The following is a 13,496-nucleotide window of genomic DNA, read 5'->3' on the forward strand; positions in this document are numbered from 1 at the left end:
GTGATCTTTTACAGTCAAACGTCTCTCAGCCTCTGAAGATTTTCTATTCCTGGATTTTTATAGGGGACTTCCCCCGCTTGCCCACAGCTAGAGTCCACCTACCTTATATGAAATAAATTGTTAACTTTTAAAAATACTGCAACACATTACTTTTCGAGATAGAACAGATTTTTAAAATATAATAAAGGGGGCATACTTGAATATTTCCTGACTTAACAGAGGAAGATCCTTTATTATTAGTGGGGCTGCTCGAGGTTGTAAGCCTAACCCCCTGCCCCAAATATTCAAAACTTTAATTCTGAAGATCAATACTCTAAACAGAATTTTCTACTCTGAAAACTCTGGGAATCTGATTTACTTTGAGTATTTTCTAAGGCCACACACATATCCTGCAAATCAGCATATTGCTGTGAAGTCAAGGCCATGGGGAGCCCATGGGAGGGCAACAAGAGGAAGAGGAAACACAAGGATCCTGCTGTGCCCCTGGAAAAGGAAGACAGCTTGGTGTGCCTTGGCAATATGGGAACTGGCTTGTTCTTCAGCTATAATGAGACTTCTATGAAGAAAACATCTATTTTTCTCTCTGTTTGCCCCTATATGGGCATCTTCTCATCCCTAGTCAATGCTCAGCTGTGTCCAGTGAGTCTTTTCCTCCTTACAGTCACTTCTCAGGGGAAGGGGGAAGCTCTCAAGCAAAGAGAATGCAAGATTGTTTTAAGGGACGAGAAAAACCACATCAGTTGGCCATGGTCTTAGAAGCATGTGGGTACATTGGTGTAACAGCTACCAGGAGGAAACACGCTGCATTTCAGGTGAACACTGATCTTTTAATGCAATATTGGGAATAATATTTATATATTGGCTCACTAAGATTTATGTTTCCATATAAATCACACATGCACTTAAAAAAAAAGTAAAAAGCAACTTCAGGATATTCATGGCTTCCAAAACTCTACATAAATCAATTGTACCACAATCCCACAGGCTTTAACACAAACACATACACACGCTCATTTATTATCAGGGATGTTCACCCATCCAGGCCATCAACAGAAGGTCCATGACAAGAACAGCGATTAGATGACCCTAGACAAATCCCTTCTGTGCTAAAGAACCCCAAAGCTCCAGCAAAACTCAACTCAAAAACTGGTATTCCCGGTGGTGTGGTTTGAGTAACTGGCTGAACTGGAGCCCTGACTCAGCAGATGTGTGTAACTTCAGGGAGCCTGGGATCTGAAAGCAAAGCCAGACTTGGCAGATTTAAAGTGCTGAGGCTGCTGTTAGTATTATCACCACGTTCAACAGGGCAGTGTGAGACTCGGTAAGGAGCCTGGACACACTGGGAGTGAGAACAGAGAGGATGAGGAGAGCTTCATCCCCACCTTCCACAACACAGGGAAGACCAGAATGGATGGAGAGGGAGCTTGTAAAGTAAGTACTGAAGAAGCCAATACTTCAGCTTTAGCAAAAACTCTCAGTGATAACCTCTCATCCATTTTCAAATTTCTCTTGGTTTTCCCACCAGGAATCTGTCCTCTAGAGCAGTTTTGTACAGATGGAGAGGCCACACACAGAATCTGGTTTCTGCCTTCACATTCCCTCCAGTAAAATAAGCAAATCAAGACTCATTACAGCAGCTCTTCCAACAATACCTCAAAAACCATCTGATGATAGTCACAAAGCACTCAATGAGAAGATAAAAACTCCAGAATTCAAACACAAATTCTCAGAGGAGAGCAGTAACCCTCGCTGTCCACTAGGACGTGCCCTGAGGAGACGATCCATACCTGTAGCACTGATGGTCACATCCCTCCTCGTGCTGCAGGATGCAGGTGGTGAGGGGCTCAGAGGAGCCAGGCTGAGCCAAGGTCCTCAAGGCCACAGCTGCAATGCCCACAAGTGGAGAGGAGAAGTTGAAAAGCACTGAAGCAACCTGGGGTGATGGGTCCTCCTGGCTATGGGTCACATTGATGACAATAGGATTGTGCTGACACGACAGCTCGTACATCCCTGTGGACAAGGCAAAGAAAGAAGTGACTAGTCCAGCTCCAGGGATTTGCATTTGGTTTACATCTGCTTCCCCTCCCACATGCCAACAGACCAGCTTGGAAGGCAGAAGATCAGGCAAGGGGAGGCAGGAGACAGCAGTGAGAGATCACAGCTATGGTGGTGGCTCCAGATGTCCCTGCTGGTGTCACAGCCCATAAGTTGCTCACCCAAAGAGTGGTTCTGTCCATCTGTGTCAGTCAGCTGGACCGTGACCACCGGCTTGTGCTGCTGCCTTGGGACAGTGCCAGAGGAGGCCAGGAAGAGCAGGAGAGAGGTGGGCACTGCAGGTCTCTCAAAGCAAACCTAGAAAAGAGGGCAGGAGACACTCTGAGAGCAGGCACACCAAATACAGCTTCTCAGAGCCCATATAAGCAAGAGAGAGAAAAAGGGAGCAGTAGCACAGCAGGAGCAGACATAAGGGGTCAAAGATCTTGCAGGGTTGCAAATGGGTGCAAAGGTGGGGAGAAGGAAAGAAGGGAGCCAAAACAGTCATTTCCCTCTGAATTTCCCTTCTTCTTTTCACTAGCCTCCTCACATATTCAGTCTCACCTTGACATAAATTTACAGCATCTTCACAGCATCCACATTTGCTAGTCTTTAAATTGAGCAAAACCTGGATAACCTCCTTCCTGCTCCCCCTTCACTAGGTTTGGACTCCCACCCCACACAGAGCTGGCCAGACAAGTGAGGTACCCAGAGAAAATAGCTACCAGCCTTGCCACCAAAATATTTCCAATTAAAAAGCCCTCAAAAAAGACAAAAAACAAAGCAAGCCCAAAGAATGTCCCCAGTATCCACTGCAACAGCAAACTGTCCACCAGCCAACATGGGGAAAGATTTGTGGGAAGAAGCCCTGCCTGCTAGGAGAGCCAGCAACTTGCCACTTGTCTACAATCCTGAAGGCAGCTGGAAGTAGCTGGGAAACTCATGGCACCAAACATGGCAGAGCAGATGTTCTTTGGAAGTAAGAAGACAGAAATGTTTTTCTCCCCCACCCTTGTACCCCCCTCTTCCCCCCAGCGCCAAGATGTGGTTTGATCAAGATCTGTCCAATACAGTGTTTTTTGGAATGCTGGCATGGAAGAAGCTCAGAAATTCGAGGCAAAGGTGTATTTGGAAAGAAAACAAGTCCTGGCTGGCCAGGCACAACCCAAGGAGCAGACTGTGGGAATGGAGGGGACAGCCATGCAACCTGAGATGGCAGCCTAGCCTCAGGGTAGATTATGCCACGTCAGGCATTGTTCACACACAGGAACAGGAGAAAACCCTGGGCTTCAGCCCAGGGGTCCCACCCTGCAGGGAGCTGCTCATCAGCAAAAGCCTCATGAGCATGGGCCCACTGCTGTCTCCTTGCTCCCTTAGTCAGGGCTCACTAACTTACAGGGCTGCCTGGCTGCAAGGAGTGGAACAGAGGACTCAAATGTTTTTATTTGGTATTTCCCCACTGTCTCCCTTGGTGAGATATGTGGGTGTGGAAAGAAAAGAAACAGGAAAGCAAGAAGGGAGGAAAAGAAAGAGAGACGAGCCAGTAGTGCTCATGGACAAAGAGCCCCCCAATACAGAGCTACAGCTGTGAAGTCCCACGGACCTGGATGATTTTAACCCAACCTCCAAGTGTGGTTCCTCAGGGGAAGAGAGGTTGTTGGAGAAGTCAGGTGAGGCTTTCCCTGGACTACACATCTTGAGGTGGAGAGTTCAGTCTTTCCCTTCCCACAGTGCATCTACACGAGGTGAAAGGTCCCAAGTTAGGCCAATAGCAGCTGCCTTGATTGACATCCCAGTCCTTTTCATTACGTATTATGTGCTTGGCCACAGCAGGCTATCTTCTTGATTTTTCTCCCTCCCTCTCTTATTTTATTTCCTGTATTACACATCTTGCCTTGCTTACAAGTGATTTTGATGTCTTTCCTCATCAGGTGTATTAAAAACTGAGAACAAAACATGGCTGGAGATCTGCAAATTGTAATGATTCTCATGTGCAGACAGACCCAAGGGTCATGGCAGATGACATGTGGCACAGACACACATACCTCTTACCCCCAACCTAAATACAGCACGACAGTGAGCATGGGAAAACTCTGGCACTGGTTTCCCAGAGCAGTTGTGGATCCCTGGAAACGTTTAAGGTCTGCTGGGGCTCTCAACAACCTGGTCTAGTGGAAGGTGTCTCTGGCAGTGGGGTTTGAACTAGAGGGTATTTAAGCTCCTTTCCAACCCTAACCATTCCATGATCCTTTGACACAGCTGTTCCCCTCATTCAGTGGTGCCACATCTTCAGAAGCACTGTAGGAAGTGATTCCTACCATTTGATGAGTTTTGTGGTGCAGCTCTAAGCCAGGAGACACAGGTGCATGACCCTGGGAGCTGGTGGACACCAAACACGTAGTGCACATGGGTACACATGTGCACCAACAGCACCATTCCTGTCTGGGCAGGCAGCTGTGCTAGGCAAATTGTCAACAAAAAGGCATCTTTCCTAACCCAATATGCTACCAATCAGGCCAACACTTAAAAAAAAAAAAAAAGCATATTTATTACTAGTCCATAAATAATTTCATGGGCAAAAAATAATAGCACTCCTAGAGAGAGCACGGAGAACCAGTAATGAAAGTCTTTAGTATAAACATCCATAGAGGAAGAGAACTGACCACAAGCTCCAATAAAACCGTAACATGTTTTAACCCCTGCTGAGAAGTGGAAAGCAAGCTTTCATCTAGGTAAGACCAAGGGGGAGAATTACTGCTTTCTCCTTAGCAAAAGAAGAAAAGAGGCAAGTTTGTCATGGCCAGAGACCGAAGCCACAAAGTGGGTTGTGAGCACACAGACAAGGAAGAGAGGAAAAATTAGAAGAAGGTTAAAGGAAGTTGTTTTGGAGAGACAGAGGACCTTGGAGCAGTACCCATGTTTATTGACTGAGGTTTGATGATTCACCAAGTTATCTGAGCATCTGGGGAAGGAGGCCTTCTCTAGAGAATCTCAAACAAAACAGGGCAAACTGCCCCTCAGAGTGCAGAGAGAGCAGCATGCCAGAGCCCAGCTTTCCAGCAACACCAGGCAACAGCCACAAAACCTCTAAACTCTGTCTGAAACCAAACACTGTAAAAATCCTAGTGGCCTAACCCTCAGCTCTCCTCTGTCCCTCTCCTTTAGCTGCTGGGACAGAGGGGTTTGACCCTCCCAGGAGCAGCCCTGAACCCCTGCTGAGCTGCAGGACCAGCATTCTGGGGCACAGAAGTGCCACCTCTGGTCTGGAGTCATTAGAAGGACTTGTGTGCCACAGCTGCTTGCTGTGGGCTTGGGGTGGTCAGCAACACACAGGGGTGCTCAGGACTCCTCAGGATGGCAGAGGATATCCAGCTGCCCTCTGCTGCTCTTCCCAGCCATGGGGAACAAAGGCAACTAGAACTTTAAATACAGCCTGTGCCTACCCTTTGGAGGTGTTACAGCACAACTTGACTGCAGGGGAGAGTCAGGAGCAAGTTGTTTCTCAGCCTCGAGGCATTTCTGTGGTATTTTGGTTTCATATGCACAGTCCTTCTCTTGGCCATATGCCTCAGGCTGGGTTTGCTGTTCACAGTGGGAATGGGGCAACTATGTCAGATCCAGACACCGGTATTTTGGGATTTACAAAGAGTGCAGTAGCATATGGAGTACTATGTGAATAGTTTTAAAGGTTGCTGGAGCTCCTACAGGACAGAAAAGGATGGGTTTTGTCACCAGAGCTGGGTAAAGACAAACAAATCCCCTGTGCCTGACCACACACCCTCACTTACCTTGATCCAAACTTCCTCATCATCACCCAAGAGCATCTTCTTATTTGGGTCCTGAGCATTCTCTTGGCTGGGAGCACAGGGAAACCAAGCAGCCTGCAAAAGGTCCTTTGGCACCTCATGAAGGTGGGATTTACATACCTGAAATGAGAGATTTAGCTCAACTCAGAAGGTTGCAAGGAAAGGAGAGAAAAACTGCACCTACAAAACCTGAAGGAAGATTCAACAAGTGTTGAGAAAGACCCCAAGGTGGTTCCTAGCATGATGACACGTAAGGATGTGGCTTCCTAAGTGACATCTCACTGCCTACAGATGTGCAGAGAAGACCTCTGCCATTTTGGAATGCTGTAAATGTGTTGTTTAAGTATCTCATGGTGTCTGTGGGGCTGAGTAACAATGAGCCAAGCTGTGAGTGGGTAGGTGAGACTATGGCAACCTGATTTTGGCTGGGCTCATGAGACACAAAAGTGTGATTCATTTGCCTGAATAACACCCTTCTGTTTCATTCAATGCCCTTTGGCATCCCAGACGTGATCACAGGCCTGGCAGACAAAACTTGGGAGATACAGGTGTAATAGTAAAGGAACCTGAGCCCAAGGCACTTCATTAAACATGTACATCTGGGCAGTTTAATCATGCTGCAGGTCTCATGAAGATCGTTCCTCCTATCAAGTCAGAAGAAACACATGTGTAAAAGGCTAAATAAGATCTCTTCACATATTTCTTCAGCTTGCTAGCAAAGAACATACACACCACGTTAACACCGATAAGACAAAATCCCCTCCAGGCTCTGCTCCAAAGCCCATACAAAAGACAGGAATTCTCCCATTGATTTTTCCTTGGCTTCAGATCAGAAGGCTTGGGAGCAGTACAGATGCTGACATGTTTGTGATTTCATCCTTTCAGGCCCTGACCTTAAAAGGTATTAGACTTACAGGATTTTTTTTTAAGCCAACGGTGGGACAAGTCACATGCTCCAAGTTGAGCATTTGGCTGGTGGGATGGGGTGGTCACTGTTCAGTGAAATGCATGGCTGGGGGAGGTGCTCCCTGCCAGGATGAAGCACCTCTCCACGAACTGCAGTTCCTGAACTCAGGGACTGATGCAAGAAGAGTGTGAGAAATGCCCAGGTCTTCCACTCAGTCCCTGGCTGGGAAGGTAGTAATTGATGATTGCTTCCAGAGCTGATTTTGTTTGTTCCTTCCCCAGCACAGACTTTACTAGAAAAGTTGTTTTTTGTTTTGTTTCTTTGTCCATGCCTTCACTCACCTTCACAACAGGCTCTCCAGTGACTAAGGAAACAGGGCAGAACTTTGCATCCTGTTGGGAGGCATAGGCTTTCACTGCCCACAGATCCACATATCCCTCAGGAGTGTGTGGACCACAGTCCACCATGCTGCTTGTCTTCTCAAAGGGCTCACACACACCATCCTCATCATGAATGTAGCACAGGCTTGGCTCCCCTGCAGGGAGAACAGGGATGAGCTGCTTACAAACCAGGCTCCAGACACACACATCTCCTCTTGTTATAAGAGGTTTGCCATCTCATTATTCCAGGGTTTTCCCACCACAAGGGCCTGACAAGATCCATGGATGACTCCAGCTACAAATCCAGGTTCTGTTGCGATGAGGTGCATGGCCCTCTGCTCTAAGGAGCAGTGTGAATAATGTACAGTTTTGACTCCTGCTTCAAAAGGAGTCAATCCATTTGGACCTGTCTCAAGGACTCACCAACACAGTTGAAGCCTTTTTCCTTTTTACACTTCCTGGAACAACCATCTCCATCCAGCAAGTCCCCATCATCACATTCCTCCTCCAGGCTCCTAAGAGGGCAACAGCCAGATGTATTATTACCACCTTTGATTCAACATCCTTGTGCTCCTACCCAGTCATGAGTGACTCGTTCTATTCATTGGTTCATTGGTTCTATTTCCACAGAAGCGGTTCAAAAGGAAGAACCATACATAGAATTAGATAGAGAAAACACCTTGCCAGGGGATAAAAAGAGATTAAAGTCACAGCATTTGGCAGCAGACGTGATTGTAATGTAACTTTGCTATAAGACCTGAGGCAAGAACTATGAGAGAATGGAAGAAGCAGAGAACTAAGCATCAGTAAGAACCTGTTGCTGGAGAAAGCAAGCGTTGGAGAAGGCAGGAGATTCTGAAACGGGGCTGAGGTTTCAGTGGGAGCTGGAGGCAGGAGACGTGAGAGACAGAAGGTTCCTCTCCCTTTCCCTTTCCTCACCTTGCTAAGAAAACTGGTTTCAAATGAAAGTGATCCTAAATATCCTGGAAGTTGAAGTCCAAAAAAACTCAAATATAGAAATCTGAAATAATGATCTCCCAGGCAGAGCAGGTGAAGCATTGGGCTCTCTCAGTGTAGAGTTGGTGCATTCCTCATTATTTGGGGTCTCTGAGCAGAGACTGGAGAGCTCTCTAAAGACAATGCACTGTGTGGAACTGTGCTAGTTGCAAAACCTACTCCTGCATGGCCCTATGCAAGAAGTTATATTGCCCACTTCCAAAGACAAATCCTTTGGATTAGACTCTGAAACACTGAGATGGGCCAGAATCCAAGCAGTGAAGTCAAGAACAGAGGATGTTCAGGTTGAACCCCTCATGCAGACCATGCCTCTCAAAAAGACCATGTCCACCTCCTACGCACATGGCATTTCACAAAACTCAAGCTCTACAGCTCAATCTGCTGGAGGGATTTTGTGCAGCATCTTCAGCCATTTTCCTGTTCATAGAGGACCCACCTGGTGCTTCCCTTGGGGGCAGGATAACCTGACAGCTTAAAGAACCTCAGCTGAGAGCTTGAATTTTTCAACTTACGTGGTCACCTTCCCATCCCCACAGTAGGGTGCTCCATGCATATGGACGAGCGGTGGGGAGGCTTCTCCTGAGGTTGTATGAGAGACTACTTGCACCTGGTAGCGGTACACCTGCCCAGGCGTGACTTCCCTGCAGGAACAGAGAGAACTTGAGGGAACAGCAACATCTGCAACACTGAGATTTGCTCACCACAACTATAGAGATCCATGCAGTATCACAATGTGACGTGCCCTCATACTCTGCCAGAGGCAAAGTCTATGGGAAGAGAGTCTGGTTTTGGTCACACTGCTTATTTCCCAAGGGTCTGAGCTGGGGAGAAGTGGCATTAGCTTAAGTAATCATTTTATTCGTTCTATTGATGGGAGAAATGTAATTTTACAGGTTGTATTGATGGGGAAAATGTTTCTGGGTTTAATAAGCTCCTTCTAGTTAACCCGGCCTTGCATACAATGGTCATGCTAGCATGGTGGGTCTGCCACACACTTGCTCAATGGCACTGGATGCAGTAATTCCCAGAGTGGGGGGACAGGAGGAACAACAAAACAGAAGCAAAACCATACAGGGATTCAAAGAGAGAAGAAACAAGGAGGTGATCAAACCTGACTCTGCCACCCCTTCAGCCCAAGACAGAGCAGTTCCGTGACTCACGTGTCGATGAACTGGCGATGTGCCTGCAGGGGGCTGGCAGGGGACCCGTCTGCAAACGGGGGGTCACGGAGCACCCGGTACTGCATCAGTCTGCAGGCCGAGCACAGGGAGCTGTGGGGCCTGGAGGTCAGCAGGGCTGTGTCTATCTCCATCCTCTCGTCAAAGGTGTAGATTTTAACTCCAGACATCTTTTTAGGGATATTAAGCTTCACAGTAAAGGGGACATCACAGAAGGTGTCCAAGGGACCCAGATGGATGGACTCCCCCTGCTCTGTCAGGATTTCAATGTCAGACAGTGCCTTGGGGGAGCCCATGGAGAGGTATGTGGTCCAGAGGGTGAGAGAATCGGGGTAGACGGGGTGCAGGAAGTGCAACTCCAAGATGCAGCCATCCGGCTGGGGGCACGGCACAGTCATGTTCATGTCGTACAAGTGGAGCTCTGGACTCCAGGCCTGCAGACTGGGCTCACAGGGCTGATCCACATCTGGAGGACCTGGGACAAGGAGGAAGCTGATGAAAACCAGGGGACAGCTGGCGTCACAGGAGACTCACAGGAGAGATCTTCCCTAGAGGTGCTTACACATCTCAGGGCTATAACTGCACACCTGTGTGGGTTTGCACCCACTACAGGCATGTCCTAGACCTGGTGGCTCCTGCCCTAACATCCTGAAAAACAGTAATACCCGCTGGTCTCCCAGCTCCTGGGTACTTGCACAAATGCACAAGGCTCAGCAGACGTGGCGTCTCAAATGGGAACAATGGTAACCACACTGCAGCTGGACACCGTGCAAAGATCTAGGGACAGCCTAGACACAGCTGAGGAACGAGAACCCTGCTCAGTAGTCTCACAGGTGCAGAAACTTTGCCAAGGGCACCTGAATGCTGCAAGCAGAGCAGCGACTGAAGCTTTCCACAAGCACATGCTGGGGACAGGTCGTAGTCAGGAAGGGACCAGGTCCAAAGCAGGGAAGCAGGTCTGGAAGGCTGTTTTTCCAGAAGAACCTGGACAGTGCCCAGGCTAACCTCACAGCCCCAGCCTGCCTCCCCTGATGGTGGATTAGCACTCAGCAAGATAAATGGAGTGCTGGCATTTCAGACCCAGAAAGGATCACTGGAATTTATCAATTTGTAGTAGATATATCCTTGTCTTCATTAGCCACTGGAAGCATTTCTTAGGGCCTATCACCAATTCAAATCCTTCAACCATTTAAGACAAGTCTAAAAGTTTCTGAAACCCACAAATTCTCTCTTTTTATCAGAGTAAACAAGCACTTGTAGTAACTACTGCCACACATCCTCTGGTGCTGCATGGTTCAGCAGTAGCACATGCACCTCACACAGCTCCCAGGACCAGCTCCCCCAGTCTCCTGCCTCCTCTACCCTGCTCTTGGAGGAGCTGAGGCAGCAAGAAAAGCCCAACTGCTCCTATGGCAACTGTGTGACCCTGAAAGTCACCACCATGCCCACAAGGTCAGTCTCTAAACCAACATCTGGATCTCGGCACAAGAGAAGTTGTAACACCTGGCTGCTGCTGCACTTGCTAGGGAACAATGGACTGCCCAGGACTTGGCATTGTCTCACTGGGACTCAGCACAAAGCTCCTCTTGCTCTCTTTGGACAAGACTACATTGAAGTCTATGAATGTCCCTGAGGTTTTGAATGAGGTCCCAAGATCTATATTTTAAGACTGATTTCAGTTAAATGCTCCTCCCTTGGGTCAGTATCTCTCAACAACATCTGTCTGAACAAAGATTTGGGTTAATATTGGGGTGCCAGTCGATTTGTCCAAAGCCATCTGGCCATTACCAGGCTTTTCCTGGGCACCAAGAAGTCCTTCCTGCACTACGAAACCCTTGCAAAGGGAAGACAACTGATTCTCTAAAATAAAAAAAATATATTCTTTTACTTGTACCAGAAAGACTCTGTCTGCGGACTCACAGATAGGGAAAGAGATAAGACATTTACCTTCTGCTTCTTCTGGAGTCCAGTAGCCAGAGGAATCACAGACCCGAGGGGAAGAGGCCTCGTGCACATACTGACGGAAGGTACCATCCTCGGCACAGCTGTCACAGAGCGTGTCCTGCTCCCTGCTGACAGAGCACAGACCCTGGCATGCCTAAGGAGGACTAGTTAACTTCCCATCCACATTTGTCCAGGTGGGACCAGACAGGAAGTTGGAAAAGCAGAGCTAAGGTCTCAGAAACTCCCTGGGTATATCATCCTGTTTGGAATCAGCTTCTTCAAAGACAGGGAAATATGAGAGTCCATGAGACAGGCTGGATTTAATCTCTCCTCCATGCTCTCTGGGTATTCTTGGATGAATAGCCTGTCCCATCCCTGTCAGTCAGAGCTAACAGACCCCACATGTCCCAGGGCAATGCCTCTGGATTAAAGCGGGTGCAATTAAGGCACTCTCTGCTAAACCCAGAGTCAGGTTTTGGCTTTCAGCATTATTGTAATACAAACCAGTTGTGATGGGCTGACTAAACCAAGACACCAGTCACAATAATGTCAATTCCTGTGCTCTCAAGAAAATATAAAGGCACTTTTCTATTATAAGGGCCAGTCTCAGACACTTTCCTTGACCAGTTCTTCTCAGAGGATGCAGGACTGCCACAGTGGATTAGCTCCTGAGACAGTTATGAGTGAGAACTTGGATGATTCTAAGGTCCTTCCCTTCTAGTCCTATGTTTTCCTGCTCCCAAATCACTTCATTCCTCAACAAAGCACTTTATTTGGATGACTCAAGGCTACCCAGCACTCAGACCCTCTCCTGTCTGTGGGGTGACATGCATCTGCTCGTTAGTCCTGAGAAAAAGGCATATTGTATAGAGCACTCGTTCTTTGAAAAGTCAGCAAGCACTGACCCAAGAGTGCCCCAGATGCCATCAAACAGCATTTTTCTTTTAATTATGAAAGACAGCTTTATGAAGCAGGTTCAAAAGCTCTTTAAGTATGTGCTTATGATCCCATAAAGCAAAAAAAAAAAAAAAAAAAAAAAAAAAAAGACATAAAAAATAAAGTCTCGCCACCTAAAACCTGGTGGAAACTGAAAGAGAGGCTGCTGAATAGAGACACTGGTAGTGTATCCAGGTCTTGGTGGCTCCCTTAGTGGGAAGAAGACATATCCACCCAACACTCATGGCTTTGCACTGCTCACCAGCCAAACAACTCTGGCTCCTTGGCATAATTTCTCTGGCTTGAAAAGTTTCCTGACTTACCCCCAGTTAGCTGCTTTGCAAGTCCATGACAGCGCTGGGAACAAAACCCAGCTCTTGTGGTTCGAGCTCCCTGCCTTAACCACAAGGCTGCATTTCCTCCTGGTAAATAGCTACTTTATACAATAAGTGCTAAATGAAGCTCATTTTTCATTCCCTGGTTGCACCCTGGGGTTTAAGAGCTGGCTTTGCCTCCTAATGCTCTTTGGCTTCCCCTCCCAGCACCCCAAAAAGCAGGAAGCTTGCGGGAGAGCCCATTTGCCAGGAGGCCATCGCAGCAGACTGGCTCTTGTGTCTGAGGGCTCTGCTGGAGACGACCAGGGTGGGAAAGGGGTTGGGGGTCCACACCACAGAGATTCCTTGTCCCTTCTCGCAGGCTCCTGTGCAAGCCCAGGACCATCACAAGCACAGGTTCCTCACCTCTCGTGGATGACACCGCTGATGGGAGGCAGCCAGTAGATGCTGAGGGAGTCCTGCGTCTGCCCCGTGATCATGGGAGGGATCGGGATGGGCGCCGGCTTCTTGATGTGGCCCCAGCGCTGGTACACCAGGTCCAGGTAACAATGCATCCGGGCCACCTGGTTCGGAGTGAAGCTGTTGGTGCAGTCATCATCTGGGGGAGAAGAGGGCTGAGGGTTAGGGCACAGCAGCATGCCCCCTTCCTCCTGGCCAAACTTTTCCGGGGACTTCTAGGAAGGGCTGGAAGGCACCAGCGTGCGGTGGCTCTGCTGCCGGGACTCTCTGGTGTCGTGTGTCCCCAAAGCCACAAGATGGCACTGCCTCAGCAGCTCCACGTCCCTGCACCTGCCCAGCAGCAGCGCCGACACCTGGGCAATGCCACCGCCCGCACGGCACCGCAGGACGGTCAAGCAGGGGCATGGAATTGCTCCTCCGGCTTCTGTCCTCTTGGCATGCCTCCCTGCGGCATGCCTTTGGGAACCAAGCCAAAAGAGTTCAGGAGGTTAATAATTAAC

At 48.3% G+C, this 13,496-nt stretch overlaps 1 protein-coding gene across 2 annotated transcripts in view; it reads right to left on the reverse strand.

Moving 5' to 3' along the window:
• The window catches only part of PAPPA2 (pappalysin 2), a 90,869-nt gene that overhangs the window by 40,482 nt on the left and 36,891 nt on the right, over positions 1-13,496 (reverse strand). Inside the window, exons 5-13 of one of the 2 annotated variants that reach the window (XM_014874662.2) lie at positions 12,943-13,135; positions 11,270-11,391; positions 9,305-9,797; positions 8,657-8,785; positions 7,551-7,642; positions 7,089-7,282; positions 5,823-5,960; positions 2,217-2,352; positions 1,788-2,010 (exon numbers count right to left, since the gene is read on the reverse strand). In XM_014874662.2, the coding sequence (XP_014730148.2) occupies positions 1,788-2,010; positions 2,217-2,352; positions 5,823-5,960; positions 7,089-7,282; positions 7,551-7,642; positions 8,657-8,785; positions 9,305-9,797; positions 11,270-11,391; positions 12,943-13,135 (1,720 nt within the window). Of the gene's footprint in view, positions 1-1,787; positions 2,011-2,216; positions 2,353-5,822; positions 5,961-7,088; positions 7,283-7,550; positions 7,643-8,656; positions 8,786-9,304; positions 9,798-11,269; positions 11,395-12,942; positions 13,136-13,496 lie in introns of both variants that reach the window. The other variant, XM_088170349.1, reaches the window with a different exon arrangement.

This window comes from Sturnus vulgaris, chromosome 9 (assembly GCF_052056855.1).
Source record: "Sturnus vulgaris isolate bStuVul1 chromosome 9, bStuVul1.hap1, whole genome shotgun sequence".
NCBI lineage: Eukaryota > Metazoa > Chordata > Aves > Passeriformes > Sturnidae > Sturnus > Sturnus vulgaris.